This window comes from Sminthopsis crassicaudata, chromosome 1 (assembly GCF_048593235.1).
Source record: "Sminthopsis crassicaudata isolate SCR6 chromosome 1, ASM4859323v1, whole genome shotgun sequence".
Taxonomy (NCBI): Eukaryota; Metazoa; Chordata; class Mammalia; order Dasyuromorphia; family Dasyuridae; genus Sminthopsis; species Sminthopsis crassicaudata.
The window spans coordinates 680,821,997-680,844,993 of NC_133617.1; the positions used below are offsets into that span (position 1 = coordinate 680,821,997).

The window sequence follows — 22,997 nt, forward strand, 5'->3', positions numbered from 1 at the left end:
TGGCTCACTTCTAGGATTTCCTAAAAGCCTAAGTTGTGTAAGAAGTAATAGAAAGGTGTTACTGAACAGAAATACAATTGATTCAGGTATGAGGGATATTTACTTCTTATATACAAACAAAATATTAAAAAAACACAAAAGAATTAAAACTTATAGGAACAAGACATAAAGAAACACTAATATACTTTGTAACTGTATTTTTAAACTTTTTTCAAATATAAAGTAGCGTGTAAGACTGCTGAAGATGTATTCCATAGTTCACCTCAGCTCTGCACTGCTCAAACAATATTGTCAGACAAAATAATCCTCATATGGACTCTTTCTTATTTTAGTGTTTGACTTCTTCAAGAGTGCTGGAAGAGTTGCTGAGGCAATTGGAGTTAAGTGACTTGCCCAAGGTCACACAGCTAGGAAGTGTCAAGTATCTGAAGCTAGATTTGAACTCAAGTCCTCCTGACTTCAGGGCTGGTGCTCTATCCACTGTTGACACTGATATTTCTTTTGCTGCCAAGTAGCTCCAATAAAAAGGACTTAGAACCTTCTGGATCTCTCATTTATATTTCCATCTCAAAATAGATACACATCCATGTTAGATCAGGGAAAAAAAAGAGAACATGAATTAGTCCCAAACCTAGCTTTATCTGATTTGCCACATTGTGGACAGCTCAAAACAGTTCTAACAGGATTCTTTTTCAGAAGAAAAGGGAAGCTAAGGGTGGTGTCACTTCCATTGAATCTGGTCATTGCTCAAAAAAGAGAATCCCTCTTCGTATCAAAATACCAACTCCTTCAGTACTAAGTCTAACACAATGATAAGCAGCCATGTTGGTGCTCTTCATTCTGAAAGAAGCTAGTTCTTTCAATGCTAAGTCATGTACACATGTGGTTACTAATGCTTTTTACGTGTCATGTTCAATCTGTTACACATTTAGTTTAGTGAGGGAAGATGCTAGGATTATGAGGGTAGGTGGGAAGAATAGAAGAGAACAAGAAAAACTAGTCCTTAAGTAGAGTTTTGAAGACAGTAAGTGATATTTTGAACCAAAATAAGGAGGTAGAACTTACAATAGTGATAGAAATCTAGTGCATAGGTATGGAGACTGATTTATCACCATATGTCCAAAGTACTTCCATAGTCTCTGTGTTGATCTTCCTTGCTTCAAGCCTCTATTTAATTTCAACCATTTTCTTCTCAATTGTCAAAATGATCTCCCTAAAACATTGATCTCTGTTCATGTCATACTTTCCCTCTCATATCTTTCCCCTATTCAGTATCTCCATCTGAAAATTATGTATGATCCTTAAAGATGTAATCCACTTCAATTAGGACTTTATCAATTAATGGCCACATGGAATAACCTACTAAGAGAATTGTAGGAGGAGTAGTACATTGAAAGATCTCCTGGGCAAGCTGTGTTGACCTCTAAAGTTATTCTTACTTTAAACAGTGAATGAAAGAAAGAGAAGGTGCACAATAGGGACAGCCAGAACCAGTCAAACCAATGTTTCATAATCCCACCCAATGACCAGAAATAACCTCATTCATTTTCTCATCCATCTAATTCCTCCTAATTATTGTCATTTCATTTAGCAAGTTCTAAAGCTCTTGAAAATAAAAACTTTTAATGTATTCATTTGAGTGAAAAGTGAAAAGCTTTATTTTTTTTTTTACCATAGTAGATCCTGAAAAGCCAATCTCTCTTCTCCTGTCTTAGAATCTCTCTTCTCTTTCTTGAGTCAGCAGGTCATATGTCTGTTATTTAGCATCTTAATCTAGTTCTCTGCAATCTTGATTTTTTTCTTTGAAATCTCAGTTACTTAACACATCTTTTCTTCCATCTATCACATGCTCTTCCCCAATACCGGCAAAGAACTCTCCATTGGGAGTATTTTCTACCTCTCTGCAAATCTTTTCTCTACTATATCATTTTTACTACTCATAAATATCTCTTATGTGATAAGACTAAAGGCATCCCTGAAACAATTATTCTAGTGCAAGGGAATTCTTGAAGCTATCTGTCTTTCAACATCCTTAAATTATTTGAATGATTTTTAAAAACTGAAATATCAGTGAACTCCCTATGTGCTGGCCATCACCTTTCCTCCACCAGTAGGAGATAGATTCGGTATCACTATAATAACAGACATTAGGAGCTTAGTTTAAGGTTTAAAGACATTTCAATTAAATTTAATATGTAATAATTAGCAACTTATTATGTATCAGGCTGCGTGAAGTGCTAGGAATGCAAAGAAACAGTTCTTGCCCTCAAGGAGATTACATTCTCGGCAAAATTCTCTTCTGAGAGGCATAGGAACATGGAATGGTATTTTGAGAGATGAGGTTTGGAGAATAGCTTCTATGGGGAATGAGATTAAATATCAATCAGAAAATCACAGTGGTTTTATGAAACCTGAAAGACCCTATTAAAGGTAGATAACAATTTTTTATTAGAGTCGGTCAGCAAAACTAGAAAGCAAAATTACCTATATTATGTCACCTATTCCTCTTAACAAATCTATGAAAATACTATAGTTTTTTTAAACTCATATTTACAAGAAGTTGAGACTCAAAGATGTTAAGTAATTTTAGTAAGTACTAGTAAGTAGTGGAGATTCTTCCATCAAGGGCTCTTTCCACTATAAGTACTCCTCAACTCTGATTGATGATAGATGACAGCTTAAATCCACTACAGCAAAAGTTTATTCTACTATTTATAACACTTTAATAGTTTGGTATCATTCCATTTCTTGATTTTCTTCCACTGAGGAAAGAAATCATGAATGTTCCACATCTTCCCTCCTATCTTTTAGGCCTTTAGCAAGGGGAAGGAAAAGGTGGTTAGCCTGTGGGACTGGCATTTTTGGAAGCACGTGGAACCCCTTGCTGGGCTGTGAGAACATTTTTTATATGTTAACAATTGATTCCTCCCTCTGAAAGATAGTTCTAGACTTTCCAAAATGTCCAATTTTTCTAGGAAACAACCAGGACCCAATTACCTTATTTTCTGCTGAAGAAATGTGATCACTAAACAATAGTTTCATTCCTCTGGCATTAGGAAACTTTCTGTCTTTGTCACAAATCAATACAATTCTAATTAGTTTATACCAACCTAATTTTGTTTTATTTGGAAGAACCTTGTTTATTTCACATCTCATTATTATAATGTCCTGATACTGTGATACTTGGTAGTGAAAGGTCCAGAAGAATGTATTAACTATTTCCTTTCCTTAAGGGAGACTGGAGGTAAGGGGAAAGGGTACCAGATCTTAATTTGACAAAGAAGGATTCACAACATCCCTGTCACAAAGCAATACCAAAAAGTTCAGATACAGGGAAGACACCACTAATAAAATTCAGAGAATTGTGTAGAGATCCCAATTAGAGAGCTCTATAAAAGAGGCAACTAGATTGCTGTTTTTGTAGTCAGGAAGACTTGAGTTCAAATCCTAGCTCAAAGACTAACTGTGTGGTCTTCTCATTCATAAAATATCACCCACTTTGCAGCATTGTTGCAAAGATCAAATGGGGTAACAAATTACACATATAAAGAATTGACAAATTACATTAACAAACGGATGTATTACAAATCACTCTGCAAACTTAAAAGTATTGTATAAAAGTTATGATTACTGTAATAATGGTGAAGACTGATAACGATTATGATAACGGGGAAAATCAGTACTCCAACTAAAATGTCAGATGCAAGGGAAGTCATTTGTAAGGGGATTCAGTATGTGGACCCTGTAGTGTTAAATCAGTATGATATTTAAAAAAAAAAAACAAATACAACTGAGAGGATTTTTTGGAACTTTCTTTTTTTGAAAATCATTTTAAAGGCTACAGTATTTTTCTTTTAAACATCTTCAGTGGTATTGTCTTTTACCTGTATGAATACATTCGATTTGGGGAATAGTCAAAAGTTCTTTGGAGCCAGGTCCAATGAATAAAATAGATGACCAAACGAACAATATAAATTGAATTAAAAACAAGATATGATTATAAAATCGGAAGACTAATTTTCTTAGGTATTGCCCATCCTTCCAGGTTTCTGCTCCCTAAAGGTACCTTAGTATCAGAAGATGATAGTCTTAGTAACCTTAAAAGTTTTCTGGTCAAAGTTGTCTTTTATAGATGAAGAGAGACAAGAGTTAAGGTCATTTGGGAAAGTTCACACAGATAGTAAATAGTAGGCCTCTGCTTAGAAACCAGGTGTTCTTATTCCAAATTCAGTAACCTTTTGGCTACACATACATACACACACACACACACACACACACACACACACACACACACACCACAAATATACACACATTTTGGAATTTAAGGGAAATTAAGTCTCTAGGACTGAAAATGCAAATGGTAGGAAAAAACATACCACAGTCTAAGCAATAATTCAAGAGAATATTCAGTGGACAGTTTAAAAAGTTCATCATTGTTAACAAATGCAGAGAACAGGGTAGAACTCTGGAAATGGAGGTCAAAAAAAGGATGAAGTTAATACTAAAAAGGAAAAAGAACAAGGCTTTGGTAAATGAGTTCATTTCATGTAATTTTCTTATTTAAATTCAACTTAGGGACAATTCATTAGCCATGATCCCTGATCAGTTATATTAATTGTTCATCCCCCATACTCTCCACCTTCCTAGAACTCTCTATGTGGAATATGAATTCCTTGAGGACTGGAACTGTTTCACTTTTGTCCTTATATCAGACTTAGTACTGTATCTGGTACAATGTCAGTTCTTGATAAAGGGTTCTTAATACATTGATTTTAATTTATAGTCATCCTTGATATAGTAAACAAAACCAGTTTATTTTGAATCAAATATTTGAAAAAAATCACATTCATGCCTGCAGGGTTTCTAAGTTTCTTTCTTTTGCTATGCCCTTTGATCACTTTCTTCTTGTTTACAACTTCAAAAGAGGATGAGGCAGGGGAGACTGAGAAGGTTTTTTAAGATAACAAATGATTGGTGATTTCATTCTTGTGGGCACTGTTTATAATGACAGATCACAATTCCTCTAAGCCTTAGTAGATGATATTCTTCATGAATTGCAGTGGCACTGAAGAAAACACCTAGTTGCTAATCTTCTGTGACCTGTCTCTTTCAACCTAGCTGGGATGGTACTCAGGAAGTAGGTACAAAAATCCATCACTATGATTATTCTCAAAGTCTTTCTGGATTGGTACAATCTGCTAATATTGTTTTTTTTTCCCAGTATGCCTACAAGAACCTAGTCATTTTAATGCTCTCTTGGAGTATTGATTTAGAGATTTAATTCAGGAATTTTATAAAGTAAAACTCAAGTTTAGTTAATTTTTTGGTCAGTTTTGGATAAAGGCAAACACTTGGCTAACTTGGAATTATCTGTGGATTTGAATTATGTCATCTATATTTCTTATGTGCCAGGACAATGGAAAGTGCAGAGGTGGTAATCATCTATGTTGCAATTCTATTTTGGCTTCATCTTACTATTTCTTTGAAGAGTGTAGTATTGTAGCTTAATGTACAGTATTTGTATATTTGAATTAGCACTTAATGAGTCTTTTTCTTCTTTGTCAGTGTCTTGGAAATATGTCAATTTTTCCAGAAGTATTTAAAGCCCTCTACTGCCTCAACTCTGCAGAAGGTGAAGATGACTGTTTTGAATGTGTTAATCATCCTATCCGGTGGGTTATTTTAACATCAATTTTTGGGTAATTTTCAAATAATCTAAATTAGTTATCCCTATGCCTTTAAAATGGATTGGGTCAAATATGTTTTGATTATAGTAAGTCTGAGTCTTTTAAATGAATCATATTGTAGAGGAAATGTATTGTAGAGGCAGATCGTAGGATCACCAGCCATTGGATTTAGAGCTGAAAGGGAAGTTCAACTCCTTAATTTTATAATTCAGGAATTTTTACACATATGTATATATACAAATATATATATATATACATATATATATATGAAGTATATGTGCACATATAAATGCATATATACATACAGAAAAAAAGAGACAGAGAAAAACAGAGGGGAGATAAGGGACTTGTCCATGTTTATATATATGTATACATATGTCCTTTTGTATGCATATTTATACACGTATACACATACACATACATATTCACCTGTCTGTCTGTCTATCTATCCTAGCAGAGCAAACATCCGAAACCAAATCCCTTAATTCCAAATCTGAATGGTACCACTCTCCAAGTCCAAGTAAAACATCATAAAATACCTTTAGCTTAAGTTCAACCAAATTTTTACTAGTGTCTGTCTCCATGGTTAGAAAATATTTCTGCTAAATGATTTTGAGTATATTATAAATTGAATTTAAACTTAAATTTAAAATAATCTTCAATTAAAAGTATTGATTGGTTTAAGCATGCTACCATAACAGCTAGAGACCACAAGTTGCACATCAGTGGCAGTGGGCACTCTTCTTTTACCAATTCAGTTATGCTAGGGGATTAAGGTTTTGCCTCCCTCTAAAAATCTTATAGGCCACACCCTTGGGAAGATAAAATTCAATTGACCTATGAGCTACAGATTAAATGCCTATGACTAAAAACCTTCATTATGTAATTAATTTTTAAGAGAGCTGTTGTAATGGAAGTGAGCATTATTGAGAAAAATCATAATTCAACAAAGAGATTAATTTATTTATTAAGTTAGAATATCCAGAATAGCTATAGGATCTAGGTTGTCTTATCCAGAACTTGTAAGATTAGATCCATCTGGGGAGAAATTCTCCAGGTTGTCATACTCTTTTTCATCAGCAATCAGCAAACATTTATTAGGCACTTACTATATACCAGGAATTGAACTAAGGAAAATATCCTAAGGAAAATAGGTTATGAAGATCTTTTAAGATACTACAATGATTTTTAATCATATTTCTAGCATCATGCTAAGTGTTATGGAAACAAAGAAAGGCAAAAGACAGTTCTTGTTCTCAAGGAGTTCACAATCTAATGGGGGAGACAATATGAATGTGCATAAACAAGATATATGCAGGAAAAATTAAACATAATCAGCAATGGGAATGCACAAGAATTAAGTGGGATCAAGAGAGGCTTCCTGTAGAAGGTGAGACTTGAGCTGGGATTTGAGGGAAGCTAAGAAGCAGAAATGGGAAGGAAGAGAATTCCAAGCATGTTAGACAGCTAGGGAAAATGACATGAAACAGGAGATGAGATGTCATGTTTGAGGAAGAGCCAGATAACTATTGTCATTGATTTGAGAAGTATACTCGTGTGTGTGTGTGTGTGTGTGTGTGTGTGTGTGTGTGTGTGTGTGTGTGATATAAAGTATAAAAAGACTTCAGGTGAAGATGGGGAAGGTGTGCTGTAAGAAGCTTCAGGATCAAAGTTTCATACATTTAAAGCCAGAATGGATTTTAAACATCATTTAGTCCAATCTCCCTACTCTATGGATGAAGAAACTGAAGATCAGAGATACAAAATGATTGTCTCAAGATCAAGATAGTAAATGGCAGAACAGGGATTTGAAGTTTGGGCCTCTGGCTCCAGATAAAGTACTTTCCCCCCATTTCACTATACCGAGTCTTCTTCGGAGTTAATTAGCAAGGAGTAGTATTGCTTTGCTTTAGTGAGGGCCCATTCTACAACATAAATGTTCAGTGAGCCCACTCAACCTGGTTTTGTGGTTTCTTCTAACTCCCTTAAGCAGCATTGTGAGTAAGAGTGAAGGAGGCAAATGATGGGAAGGTGGGGTTAAACCAGGTGTAACAAAATAACCCAAATGGGCAAGTTCAATCAAACTGGACTGCTTAATATTTTTCCTACACAACATTCATTTCTTATTTTTTTATCATTGCACTTTCACCACAAACTAGGCTTCTCCTTTTTGTTGCTTAGAATCCATATCTCTCTTCAAAGATCAACTTATATCACCTTCTTTAAGAGGTCTTTTATGATTAGGAGCATTAGCACCTCTGGTGTGAGGTCTTTTTGAGCCTTTTTCAGGGTTGCTCAACTATCTTTGTGGCTTATCTGATATTTAATTCTTACTTGTGGCTCCAAGAAGCCAGAGCATAGGCAGCAGTTATACCTAGGTAAACCATCTAGGCAGAGGCTAGACCAGTTTGAGGGTTACTCATGGATCTCAAATCCTTTGGCCAGTTAAGGGAGTAATTACTCCTAGCATTTGAAGACTTCCCTTGGTGGAATGGGTAGATAGGAACAATTTATCCCAATGGCCATGAAAGTGGCTGAAGCATGCATTGTGGAGCTCTAAGAACTTGGTCAGACATTGAATTTGCTAAGATCATCTATTGCATCCCAGGCTATCGTAAATTGTCTTGATTTTTGTCTTGCCATTGGATTTTGGTGCCTCTGGAAGAAGTAGAGAAGCAGATTACTTTTTTTAAAGAAAATATTAATTGACTTATTATGAAGAGCTTCTCTTATATTTGTAGTGTTTAATATAGGTTTGTGCAGTTCTACTCACTTGAATCCAATTCAGGAATGAATGAAGCTATCACATTGTAATGCCATTGGTCTCCTTTGAAAACAAAGGACAAATAAATTGATTTCCATAGTCCTATTTCCTCCTCTTCTTGAAATCTTCTTGGCTTTATATTGTAGATTGCATTTAATTAAATTATATTTAATTACCTTATTTATCTACTATGTTCTAGTATAATGTAAGCTTTTGAAATCAGGGATTAATTTTTTTGTACTAATACAGAGCACTATGCAACAAATATTTATTAAAGCTTCTACTATGTCAACAAAGTAGGCACATGCTTATCAACTGATAGATTATCCTTAATTGACAAGGACAGGATGGGTAGACTGAGAACCTTCTAGCTAATCAGTCAAGAAACTAACATTTATCAGGTTTTACCTATTTGTGTCAGGTACAGTGGTAAGGCTGAATTTTAGGAGAGATTATTCTTCCCTTCCTTCTCTCTAGTCTTTCTTTCCCTATTCCTGCTCTCTCCACTAACATTGCCAATTATCCTCTAAGCAGCCAAAGGTATATATACTTGTCCTGAAAACTAAAACTGGCACTGCTACAACACGTCACGATTAAGAAGAGATGATTAAATTGAATAATTTAACAACAACAGCTAGTATTTATTTAGTACTTTCAGGTTTAGGAGGTGATTTGAATATGCTATGTCATTTTGCCCTTACAATGTTACTATAAAGAAAGTTCTATTATTTTTACATTTTACAGATGAAGAAATTGAGGATGATAGAGGTTAAATACTTTGCTTAGGATCCCATAGATAAGTGCTGGAAGTACTTTGAACTATAATCATCCTAACTCTAAGTGTAACGCTATATTTCAATACCTAAAATGCTTTAAGTGCTTAAGTGTGGGTTCTTTATTAAACTCTTAAGCTCTTCCTTATCCTGGACAATTCACCAGGCAAGGGCAGTATAAAGAGCACCTTGCCTTTTAATTCTTTCTAAAGTCATTCTGGGAATTGATAACTTAATAGAAAAGGTTGAGAGATAGTTCACTGTCTCTGAAAGGATTGGGTCAGAGAGGACACCAGAATGGAATGGATGAGAAGCATTTCTACAAATTGATAGATTGTAGTGGCCTAAGACACCCATTCTACACATGGGTCAGCTATTGCATGGAGAAAAGAGGAACTTCTCCTCCCCTCTTTTTCTTCTTCCTCTTTCTCCTTCTTCTCCTTTTCCTCCTTCTTTATCTTTTTTAACTCCCTCCCTTCCTCTCTTTTTATCTCCCTCTTTCCCTCCCTTCCTCCCTTCTTTCTGTATACTGAACTTGTATACTACAGATTTTTACAAAAGCCATTTTAGAGATAACATTATATGTGTTGGTATTTCACCCATAGTTTCTAGAACTCTAGAGTAGGGGTTTTAATCTGAGATTCAGATGGATAGTTTTCTGGAGACTCTGTGAATTTGGATGGGAAAGATTATGTATTTATATTCACTAACATTTAACTAAATTTTAGTATTTCCTTTAACTGTTTAAAACATTATTCTTATGTGGGTCCATAGATTTTACTAGCCTGACCCAAAGGTACAAGACATTAAGAAAGGTCAAGAACCCTGGAACTAGAAAGTCTAGATCACAGCAGGCATTTGATCAGTGGATCCAGAGCAGATGAATGCCATATCTGCCTCTGGATGCAAAGATAAATGTTAACGATTATCTAGATAATTTGCCAATGAAAATCTATACTTTTAATCCAATGTGCTATGGAAATAACTCATCCTAGAAAATAAAGCATCACCTTTTAAAATATTCCTTAAGATTGTCAAAAACTGCTTTGTAACAAAATTTAAACAATCTGAGACTGAGTCTGCCACTCACTGGGAGCAGTCTTAGTTTTAATTGCCTAAGCAATATATTGAATACAGCCACAGTTGAAGACATAATCATTTTGACACTTCACACATGGATCAAGTAATGGCTTTTAAATGAATTAAACATTTAGATTAATACCTACAGTTAAGTTTATTTTCTAGATTTGCATTACAGCTGCTAAATTGATATAGGATATTTGGAATGACTTACTAGTTACAGAAAATTGATTTTTAATCTTTACATTTAATTACAATCTCTCTTCCTCCAGCAATTCTATATCAAAGTAATCTAAATTATTAGTTCGCTCTTTATGTTCTTAGAAAAATTCACTTATAACATAATTCACATACAAGGAAATGGGTGGAGGGCCAAATATTGTTAAAAAAAATTATACCCCTTACTAATTAAGAATTTGTGTTTTTAAAAATCTGGTACATGTAATTCTTATAAAAATTTAAAAATCAATTTTATTGATGGCTTTTGTTTTATACCACCATCATTTTTAACAATTTTTCCCCATTCCACACAGACAAATAAATCTCTTTCTGGTTAAAAAAAAAAAAAAGTAAAGATAAAAAATCAGAAGAATTATCTTCATTGTTATCAACAACAACAGTAATAACAAACGTCTAATACAATGATTTCACTCTCTAAATTATCCAATATTCTGTCCAGTAGTCTTCCACTTCTCTTCCATTGTTGGTTTTTCAGTTACTGAGAGATCAACTTTCTTTTATTATTTTTTTCAGTGACATCATCCATTGTTCACATTGTTCTTTTAGTTTTGCTTATTTCATTCTATTTCAGTTTATTCAAATTGCCCCATGTTTCTCTGAATTTCTCATAACCATTATTTCTACTAATCAATAATATTCTACTGCAATCATATACTACAGATTTTTACAAAAGCCATTTCACAATTGCTAGGCAACCAATTTTATTTCTAAATATTTTTTACTACCATAAAAAAATGCTGCTGAATTCTAGCATTTTTGAGTTATAAGTGATCTTAAAAAATATCCAATGTGTATGCTCATCTGTCTTGAGAGATTATTTTATAATATGAATGTTATAAAATTTCATTAATTTATATTTTATTAATGACACAATCTAAATTCAGCATATATATGATATAAAAATAAAACTTTGTTAAAATGCCCAAATATCACCTCAAATTTTTATAGAATGTTGTTTGTCCTTAATTCTCGAAGGATGACACCAGATATGTGATGCCACGACATGCAAGTGAGTTGGATTTAAATGAGGAGAGTTGTGTAAGATCACCTGCCTCTCTTTTCCTTCCAGAGCCATCTGGGTCCAGTGTCTACATATAGATCAAGATGACTAGAGATGGCCTTGGATGAAATGGGAGACCTTGGCCTTTTAAAACTAAGGTCTTCAATACATTTCAGTTTGACTGAGGCCACACCTTCAGTAATTAAAACTAGGTAGCAATTGGAGCAAAGAATCTTCTCTTTAGCCTAGTCCCCCAAAAATCTAAAAACTGAATTAATGAATGAATCTCAGAGGGGAAGATCCTCGGGGTTTCTTGTTAAAGCAGAAATGATTGCAATTTACATTTAAATTGAGTCAATCAGGACTCAAGCAATGAACAAATGAGATTTGACTTAGGACCTATTGGTGGCCAGTTAGAATCCTTCCTCCCTCCTCCTTCCTTCCTTCCTTCCTTCCTTCCTTCCTTCCTTCCTCCCTCCCTCCCTCTCCTTTCTTCCTTCCTCCCTCCCTCTCCTTCCTTCCTCCCTCCCTCCCTCCCTCCCTCCCTCCCTCCCTCCTTCCCTCCTTCCTTCCTTCCTTCCTTCCTTCCTTCCTTCCTTCCTTCCTTCCTTCCTTCCTTCCTTCCTTCCTTCCTTCCTTCCTTCCTTCCTTCCTCCCTTCCTTCCTTCCTCCCTCCCTCTCCTTCCTTCCTTCTTTCCTTCCTTCCTCCCTCCCTCTCCTTCCCTTCCTTCCTTCCTCCCTCCCTCCCTCCCTCCTTCCTTCCTTCCTTCCTTCCTTCCTTCCTTCCTTCCTTCCTCCCTCCCTCTCCTTCCTTCCTTCCTCCCTCCCTCTCCTTCCTTCCTTCCTCCCTCCCTCTCCTTCCTCCCTCCCTCCCTCCCTCTCTCCCTTCCTTCCTTCCTTCCTTCCTTCCTTCTTTCCTTCTTTCCTTCCTTCCTTCCTTCTTTCCTTCTTTCCTTCCTTCCTTCCTTCCTTCCTTCCTTCCTTCCTTCCTTCCTTCCTTCCTTCCTTCCTTCCTTCCTTCCTTCCTTCCTTCCTCTCTCCCCTTCCTTCCTCCCTCCCTCCCTCTCCTTCCTTCCTTCCTCCCTCCCTCCCTCCCTCCCTCCCTCCCTTCCTTCCTTCCTTCCTTCCTTCCTTCCTTCCTTCCTTCCTTCCTTCCTTCCTTCCTTCCTTCCTCCCTTCCTTCCTTCCTCCCTCCCTCTCCTTCCTTCCTTCTTTCCTTCCTTCCTCCCTCCCTCTCCTTCCCTTCCTTCCTTCCTTCCTTCCTTCCTTCCTTCCTTCCTTCCTTCCTTCCTTCCTTCCTTTCTTCCTTCCTTCCTTCCTTCCTTCCTTCCTTCCTTCCTTCCTTCCTCCCTCCCTCCCTCCCTCCCTCCCTCCCTCTCTCCCTTCCTTCCTTCCTTCCTTCCTTCCTTCCTTCCTTCCTTCCTTCCTTCCTTCCTTCCTTCCTTCCTTCCTTCCTTCCTTCCTTCCTTCCTTCCTTCCTTCCTTCTCTATTTCCCTCATTACCTCTTCTTCTCCCTCTGTCCACATAGAGATACAGTACCAGCCCTGGTGTTAGGAGAACCTGAGTTGAAATCCTCTCTCAGTCACTTAACACCTCCAAGTTGTATGGCCCTAGCCAAGTCACAACTCCAATTGCTTCTCCAAAAAAACTCCACAAGACTCAAGAAAACAAACAAACAAACAAACAAAAAACAACAAAAACAAAACAAAACAAACAACAACAACAACAAAAAAAAAACAAAAACAGAAAGTAGGGTCAATGTGATATATAGAGGGATGGGCCAGGAATTTAATGAATTCAAATTCACCCTCAGATACTTATTAACTGTGCCAGTCACTTAAACTCTACTTCAGTTTCCTCAGTTATATAATGGGGATAACAAAAACACCTATTTCCCAGGGTTATCATGAGGAGCAAATGAATTAATATTTGTAAGAAGAAAGAAACAAAATCCTCCAATAAAATAAAACTGCTTAGCACAGTGACTAGTACATAGGAGGTGCTATATAAATGCTTATTCCCTTCTTCCCTTCCTCTATGTACTCTCAGGGGAAGCAACCAGCAATTAGATTGCTTTTTGTTAGAGAGAGCTTACCTCTGTATTAACATCAGTCATAGAACTCTGGTCCTTTATCTGGGGAAAAAAAAACAAAACAAAATAAAACAAAACACGAGACTTAAAATTTTGGAACAATTAGCTAAAGTCTGTTTTTCATTGACTTATTGGTACATTATTAAGACTTTAAAGGTCATTAAATTCAACATTCTCATTTTATGATTAGGAAACTCAAGATAAAAAGAAGTGACTTGTCCAAAATCACATAGCAAATGAGCATTTGCACATAATTCTTCCTGACTCCACTAAGCCATGTTGTACTATGTACAAGTTTCAGGTGGCCAAGAAATATCACACATTGATATTATACAGTCTATGTTAACTGACTTTTAAAAATATGGTAGAATTGTTTCTTTTAAGACAACACTATAATTTAAACTTGTTTCATGCAAATATGTTGATTCCTTTCCCAGACACAAGATCAATTTATCTTCAAAGACAGATGCTCCCCAAAGGGTGTTTGAAAGCATGCTTTTATGTATTTTTCAAAAATAAGTGATTTCTGAAGTGAAACATTTTTTAAAAATAAGGGAGTTTAAAATATGTAAAAAAAATCCTAAAAATGATGCAGCACATCTAAAAGCAAGAATTTTGATAATCTTCCATTATGTTAATTTGTTGACGCTTCATTGTAGAAAGAATGCTGGTCTGGGAATTTCGAGAACTCAGTTTTAATCCTGGTCTGATCACTGATTCATCATGTGATCTGAGACAAGCCATTCCATTTCTCTAGGCTGCAGCAAAATGAGGAATTTGGACTTATTTAATAATCTATAAACATGCACTTAAAACAATTCTTGTGCATTACCAAAAATGTAACTTAATAGTTCACTCCAACAGTCATTTATTGTGCACCTACAGAGAGCCAGGCAGTCTTTTAAGCATTGGAAATACATGCAGAAATGAGAACAAAACATCCCTGCCCTTAAGGAGCTTATATTCTTTTGGTTGAGAAATCACTTTCTTCTCTTTTTGAAAAATCATATTGGTACTCATATCTTTGTGCCTTATGTCATAAACACAACTATTAAAAGTAGTTCCTTAAAGTGATAAATGAATTTCAAAAGAATACATTTCTGTTAGATGGAAAATATGGTGTATTATTTGGATGAAATAACTTTAAATGGAACATAGACTGCTTAAATGTCCCAGGAGATTGCCTACAGAGTAAAGTTGACATTACTCCCTTCTGTTTTTGTGGCTCTTGAAAGTCCAGTGCTACTGACCCTTTTCAACTTTCCTTTCTCTTCCAAATGCTTTATGCTTCAGTCAAAGTGAACTGTTCCTATCCCTTGAATATGCCCTGTACTCTCACATCTTTGTTCCTTTCTCACTCTATTCTCTGTTCTTAGAATACCCTCTGAGCCACCAGCTATTGAATACTAACACTTCTTTTAATGGTAAACTCAAAAAGCACCTCTGCCATACCACTGTCAGCCAGAGAAGACATATGTAAAAGGAAAGAGCATAGTACTTTGAAAAGAATACTGACTCTGGGGTCAGAGGACCTGGGTTCTAAATCTTCTCTGATGTTTACTACTTATGGGAAGTTGGGTACTTACTTAATGGACTGAGAATCATGAGATCTTAATCATCTACTACTGGTAGTTTTACAAGCTAAGTTCCAGTTGCCCCAGGATACATTAGCTGGATTCAACCAGACTTTTTTTTTTTTTGCTGATGCAAGTGTGACGTGAAGTGTCTGAGACCATAGTTTGTTAGGATTCTTACGAGATGCTAAGTGGAATTGAGGAGATAGTGGTTAAATCTAGTTTAGCATTGATTTAATCCTACAATAAATAATGATTTCCCAGTGATATAATGATTGGTGTATACTCAGTGTGGAACATATAAGGAGGAACTCTCAGGGCCAGAAAGGACAAGCACACTAAAAGCTCTAGGAGCCTCAGCCAGGATTCATTCGAATTCAGAAGCCAGAGAAGGCAGCTTAAGCTCTCGGAACCAAGACTACAGAAGGCCTCTAAGAAAAACTAGCCAAGCCCCAAGTGAAGGGAGATAAGATTTTGAAGGAGACAATATAGGATTTGGACTTTAACTCCTGGCTGCATTTGGGGTGTTTACACTGAACTGAAAGGAAGGCTGCCCCCAGAAGCCTCCTAAGAAACCTGCTCCCGGAAAATATTACATTTTAGAGAAGAATATTACAATAGTTGAACTCAGGTCCTCCTGATTTCAGGGCTGGTTTCTATCTACTACACAAACTAGCTGCCCTCAACCAGATCTTTTGTTTTCAAAATCAGTTTTTCATTGAATTATACTGCTAAGCTTCTCTGGGCCTCAGTTTCCTCAACTGTAAAATGAGATAGTTGGACTACAGGACTTCTGAAATCTTTTTCAACTCTAGACTTTTGATTATATTAAATAAATAGGATTAACGTTCATAAGAAAGAGATGTCACACACAAAAAGGAAGTTGTAACTTTCTTGGGAAAGACAGGAGAGAGCAGTATGGGCAGATTTTCTGTCTTTAATGAAAAAGAAATAGAGAGAAATAAGGTGAAAGGGAGAGGGAAAGGAAGGAGAGAGAGAATGAGAGAGAGAGAGAGAGAGAGAGAGAGAGAGAGAGAGAGAGAGAGAGAAGGAAAGTGATAGCAAAAGTACAAAATGACCTTCCTCTACTCTTCAATTATGTACACATAACACCTGTGTCAATTATTTCTGCCCCATACCATAGATCAATTGTTCTGATGGTGGAAGTTTATAGAGTAATTCTTTGTTTTATTTTATTTTTTTTTTCTTTCCTGGTTTCACCTTGAAACATTTGTTTATTTTCAGCATAAACAAGTTAGATAACTTTACAGAGGATGATTATTGAGCTTCTGGGTATTTTCTTCAAGGACTGAGAATTTATGTTAGGAGGAGAGAGACAACCTTGTCAGGATGTTTTGTAGATTTTGTGCTGATGGTTTCTGCTTTGAGAATTACAACTGACCTTCCATGATTTTCATAGACCTACTTTATTTTGTTTTTATTTTGATCCTGGGCAAACTTTGGTTCCAGAAATTTCAGTTCATGCATTATGTCTTCATAGTATCTGAGGATATAATAAGGCTTCTGATAAACTAGATGTGGATTTTTCCTTTCAAAGGAGGAAATAATGGGGTCTTCAGAAAAGTCCTAACTACTTTCATGTGCCACTTTTCCAATACTTTACATTTCTCTCATACATGTTTCTGATCCTGACTGGTTACATGGAAATGTCAATCAGTATCTTATAGAGGTTTTAGTAAGCCTTTTATGAACAGCCTGCTAATAACCTGCTCTAAAACATTTCTTCTCCAGTTTAAACACTCCTAATTCCTTTAGGAGATTTTTATACATTTCACATTCTGACTTCATTATCTAAAAAGTTAGCTAGCTATTCCTCCTAGTTTTGCATCATTTGTAAGCTTTGATAAATTAGCTATCTAAGCTTTCATAAAAGTCAATAATAGAATTTTTGAACAGCAGAGCACCATTAAAAGTACACCCACCCACACCCTCACCTCCCCACATCCCATATACATACACATACACACACATCACACACACCAAATTAGGTCACTTTCCTCCAAGTTGAGATTGATCCATTAATCACTACATTTATAAATCTGTCCATTTAACCAATTTTGCATCCATCTAGCTATTATTATCTAGCACATGTCTTTCCATTAGCTGTGGAAAGAACATTGCACTTGGAGACCCAGGACCTAAATCTGTATCTTTCTCAGAAGTTAACACAGTGTTCCATACTTTGTTGTAAATTCTTCTTTTAAAAATAATATTTCCCCCATGTACATGCAAAAACAATTTTTGATTTTAATGTTTTAAAGTTTTGAAGTCTAAATTTTTTCTTCCCTCTTTCCCGTTCCCCTTTCTAAGATAGTGAGCAATGTGATATAGGTCATATATGTGTAACCATATAAAGTATATTTCTATATTAATCATTTTGTGGAAGAAAATTCAAACCTAAGTAGAAAGAAAAAAGAAGAAAAATGCAAACAAATACAGAAAGAAATAATATGCTTTGATCTGTATTCAGGTATTCATTCTTTCTCTTCATCATGAATCCTTGTCTTTAATCAATTATTATTGAGAATAGCTAAGTCATTTAGAGTTGTTCATTATACAGTATTTCTATGCAGTGTTCTGGTGCTGTTCTCTCTCTATCAATTCTTTTAAGTCTTTCTAGGTTTTCCTGAAAGCACCTGATTACCATTTTTGATAGTATAATAATATTTCATTACAATAATATATTACAACTTTTTCAATCATTCCTCAGTTTATGGACATTCCTTCACTTTCTAATTCTTAGCCACCACAAAAAATAACTCACATTTATCAGATAAATAATGGTGATTTAGAGCACTTTCATGTGATTCTTGGTAGCTTTGATTTCTTTACCTGAAAACTTTCAGTTCATATCCTTTGATTACTAAGTAATAGGGTAATGACTTTTATTTTTATAAATTTCACTCAATTCCATATATGTTTGAGACATGAGGCTTTATCAGAAATACTTGCTATAAATATTCCTCCCATTTTTTTTTTTGCTTTTCTTCTAATTTTTGTTGTATTGGTTTTGTTTAAATTTAATATAATCAAAATAATCAATTTTATATTTTATAATACTACCTATTTCTTATTTGATTCTTAATTTTTTCCTTATTCATAGTCCTGACAGACAAACCATGTTATGATCCTCTATTTTGCTTATGGTATCCTTTATGTCTAAATCATGTACCCATTTTGACCTTCTTTTTTAATATGCTGTGCAACATTGGTTTTTGTCATACTCTTTTCCAGTTTTCTGAAAAATTTTTGTCTCCAAAGTACTTGGATCTTGGGTGTATTAAACACTAAATCATTATAGTAATTTAGTACTGTATTTTGTATACCTAATCTGTTCCATTGATGCATCACTTTTTTTGCCAGTTTAAAATTGATTTGATTTTGACTGCTATATAATACAGTTTGAAATATAATAAAACAAGACCAACTTTCTTCACATTTCACTCCCACCATTCATTCCATTGATATTCTTGATTTTTTGTTCTTTCAGGTGAATTTTATTTTATTTTTTCTGGATCCATAAAATAATTTTTGGTAGTTCAGTATGGAATTAAACAAATAGGCTTAGTGTAGGTATAATTGAAGTTTTTAATTATATAGGCTTGAAAAGTGTTTGGTAATTGTGTTTGTATGGTTCCTGATTTATCTTGTCAGGCAGATTCCCAAGATTTTTTAATGTCTGCTATTATCTTAAATGGAATTTCTCTTTCTATCTCTTTCTGCTTTTATTAATAGCATATAGAAATGCTCTCCTATACTTAGGGTGAGGCCCATAGGATATGGTAAGTATGCCCCCTTCTTACCCTAGAGGGACAGGCTTTTTTCCTTTTGACCTTCAAAGCTGTCTTGGGTTGGAAATCTTCTTTCACTTTTCTAAATTGAGTTTAAGGCATCATTCCAAAAATTTTGGAAGGGAATTTGGGAGAACTCAGTTGAGTTCCTGCTTCACTATTCCATCTTGGCTCTGGAATTGCCCTTTGTGAATTCTTAATAAAAACTTACTTAACTGATTTGGAGTTTCATAATGTTCTTTATAATCATTTCTTTTTATGTATATCATATTTTTTAGCCTTTGATCCTGGTTTTCTTTCTCTAGGAAAATATGTTTGTGATAGGACTTAATTTTCACTAATTATTTCTCTGTGTTCCTTTCTGTAGAAGATCCTTCTTTTACTAAGGACATTTTGTGTACTTTTATGAGCTGCAAGGATGGATTAATAAGACATCTTTTATCCATTGTACAAGGAGTTATATTAGTTCATGGCCATTACCAGGTTTGTACATTTGTTATTCCCAATCTCTGCTTTCTCAGTGCTTCAATGCTTAAATTTCTCTCTCTGTTTTGTCTTTTTAATGAATAATTAAGACTCTCATGCTGTGATACACTTGGAACTTAAGATAGTTTTAGGGGATTAAATTTAATAGTATTTTTTCTGTTTATACTGGTAAATTATAAAAATGTTAATTAAAAACCTATCTCATAGCTATGTCTTTTCAGAATTTAATAAATTATGTTTGTAAAGTTTTCCTTTTTTTTCATACAAAATTATGATTGCATGGCATATTCATTTCATTAGCATTTGCAAATTGCTGCTTAAGTTTAATCATGGTATGTAATATAAATTCAACATTTAGATAATATTAATAAAATCATGTCTTTTAACTGGAATGAACGAAAATATGTCAACATATGTTCTTCTCACCTCTATTTTCTGTTTTTTACCATGTTTTCTAGGATTTTGAAAATATTTGGTCCTCAACCAATCATGGACATTGTGAAGAACTATTGCATATCAGTAGCAAGCTTTCTAATAGCTTGGAAAGTTTGAAGAGAAGTCTGAGAAATGCTACAGCCAGAGACTGTGAATGCTATCCAATGTTAGAAACTGTAAACCTGCACATGCAAATGTAAAGCCAGATTTTTATTTAATTTAGTAGTTTAATTTTTAATTGAAAATGATGAAATATCATTTTTCTTTCTTGTTCCAGACCCATAAATTTATTAGTGCAGGAAATTCCTGATGAGGAAACTCTATATAAATGCCAATTAGTATTTATTCTGCAACTTGTTTTACAGAACTTCCTGGAAATTCATAAGTTCATAAAATGAATTTATGACTGATGTCATAAGACCAATAGAATTCAGAGGTGGAACTTTAAAGATTTCCCTATACTCTATGATGCTGTTTCATAATAATTAGAAAATAAACATGTTTCATAATAAGGATCCCAGATTTGTTTTCATTTTCCAATTACTCCAGGTTCCTTGCATATTTCTTTAGTGTTTATTCAATATTTGTGGAGTGGAAAACTATTAAATGAGTAAATATGCACTTTATGTTCAGCAGATGACTTATAGATAGAGAGAAAAATATTCTCTTAGACTGCCTGTTGTCACAGTTCTTGATATTTCTTTTCTGTCCTCCTTTCAAATTGGAAATTAAAGCATTCAGTCTAAAACTATTCATCATTAATCTTTATGCTTTTGGTTCATCTTGGTAGGAAGTCTGAGAAGAAAAAGTATTGCCATAGTGTATTCATGGACATAAGCAGATAGACTGTGTCAGGAGGGACTTGGTGCCTAATTATCTTGTTATCCAGTCCATCTCCTAGAGACTCAGGAAGTCACGTTCATGCCAACATAATTTCTAGTATTTTATCTTGCCTAATTTAGCATTAATTTTTTGTCATTTTAGGTTGGCCAGAAGCCTCGAGAAGCCTTTATCTGGAAACCCCATTATGGCTTTTCTTAGCAACTTCAGTGTAACTAGGGGTAAGTTCCTGGATTTCTTCCAACAGATAAAATAAATGAGTCATAATTTTCATACACTTATTTGAAGAAGAAAATATAATGAAAGATGGAAGAAATGTCACATTTGAAAAGCAATCAAATGGATGTCTACATATATTATGAGTAAAGGAAGCATTCTAAATGCTTCAGTATTTCCAGGTTCAGTTAGGGGGTGCTTTGGTAAAGTAAATAAAGTAATAGATTTGGTTCCTGGGTTCTAATCTCTCCCTGTCACTTTCAAAATAGTCATATGATATGAAACAAGTCACCTTCCTCTCAGAGTTTATCATCTGCAAAAGGGATTGGAATATAACGTTCTTTTCAATGCTCACAGTCCATGATTCTGGATCTTTTTGACCAGTCTGAAGAGAAATGGGAAATCTTTAAAGAATGGATCCCAGAGTACTGGATTGGGTAGCATCAGTTGCACTTAATGAAAAGTGAATTAATTATACTTCATTTAGTAACAGCTTTGGCCTGCTCATTCCTCCCCCACCTTCATTAACCATGTTTTACATAGCCTTTCAAATAGCATTAGGCTGGCAAAAAATGAAAACAAAACTAACAAAACCAAAAACAGTAGCAAAACTCTTAAAATTTTCCATGTATTGACTTTATTATACAGTTATTTACTGATTATTTTTTAGATTATTTCAGGTGATATTACTTCATTCTAGTACATTGTTCATTTAGTATTCTGGTAATGTGTAAATCACTAGATATGAGAGCCACATCCTAAATATTTAACAAAAAGCTTAGGGGCAGAGAGAATGACATTTTTTTTTCTAGAGTCCTTCTTGCCCAGATCTTCATTACTCTCAACTATTTCCCTGGCCATCTAATGTTTATTGTGGCATTTACCAAACACAAAGGAATACTTTAGGAAGTTACTAGCAAGCAGTTTTTAATAAAAATTTAATGATGTGGAAATAGAAAAATAGTAGCTGACATTTTTATAACATTTTAAGGTTTACAAAGTACTTTTCATAATTATCTCTTTTGAGGCTTACAATAACCTGTTAAAGAAAATGGTTTTAAGTACTACAATCCCAGTTTACAGGAAAGGAGGATGAACCTGAAATGTTAAGTAACATAACATGACATCATGTAGGTAAGATGTGCTTGAACTATAATTTGAACCTGAATTCTTGGATTTTGGGGCCAGTTCCCTTTTCTTTTCCTTTCATTTCTTTTTCTCTTTTTTCCTTCCCTGCTTCCCTCCTTGCCTCTTTCTCTTCTTGCCTCCTCCTCTTCTCTGCTCTCCTCTCCTCTCTCCTTTTCCCTCTTCTCCCCTCCTCTCTCTTCCTCTCCCTCTCCTTCTTTCTGTCTGTCTGTCTCTGTCTCTTTTTTCTTTTTCTTTCTTTCATCAAACATTTACTATGTTCCTACTATGTGCTTAATGAAGCCTACTACTGTTCCCTCATGCATTTAAGAACGCCCCTTCTCCTCAGACTCAGATGATTATATACAGTGACTGCTATTATGTTTCATTATTTGTAATTCTGCTAAACATTAGAATTCTGAGAAGAACATATAATAAAATTCTTTTACTTAAAAAAATAAACAAAATACCAAACCTCATTGAGCCTAGGATTCACAAGTCAGTTTCTTGCTTTACCTGCCTTTTGTTTTCTGAAATTTAAAGAGTAGTAGCATAAATCTAACACAACCCCTACTCCAAATAATTCCAAAAATTTTTGGCTAAACATGGTAAACTCTAGATGTTCTTCTGGGTTCTGGCCTGAAGAAGTCAGTTCTTGAGAATTTCTTATTATTTTGACAAGAATAAAAGAGATGTGTTAAGAGTGGGGTGTTTTTTTTTGGTGTTTGGAAGGAGTTTTCTTAAGCTTTCAGTGATGAGTATTTTTTCCTCTTGAAATATTTTGGGGATTAGTGATTTTATCCATGATGGCACTTCTGCCATCAGAGCAAGTCATCATTTCTTTCTGCTTTAGTAAGTAGTCTTCCAGATTT

The 22,997-nt window shown here is 34.8% G+C and overlaps 1 protein-coding gene across 1 annotated transcript in view; it reads left to right on the plus strand.

Moving 5' to 3' along the window:
- Positions 1 to 22,997, plus strand: part of ABCA13 (ATP binding cassette subfamily A member 13) — a 523,487-nt gene that overhangs the window by 130,711 nt on the left and 369,779 nt on the right. The window contains 4 exon segments of the mRNA XM_074283590.1: positions 5,566 to 5,672; positions 19,391 to 19,506; positions 19,968 to 20,140; positions 20,929 to 21,005. Of these exon segments, the coding sequence (XP_074139691.1) occupies positions 5,566 to 5,672; positions 19,391 to 19,506; positions 19,968 to 20,140; positions 20,929 to 21,005 (473 nt within the window).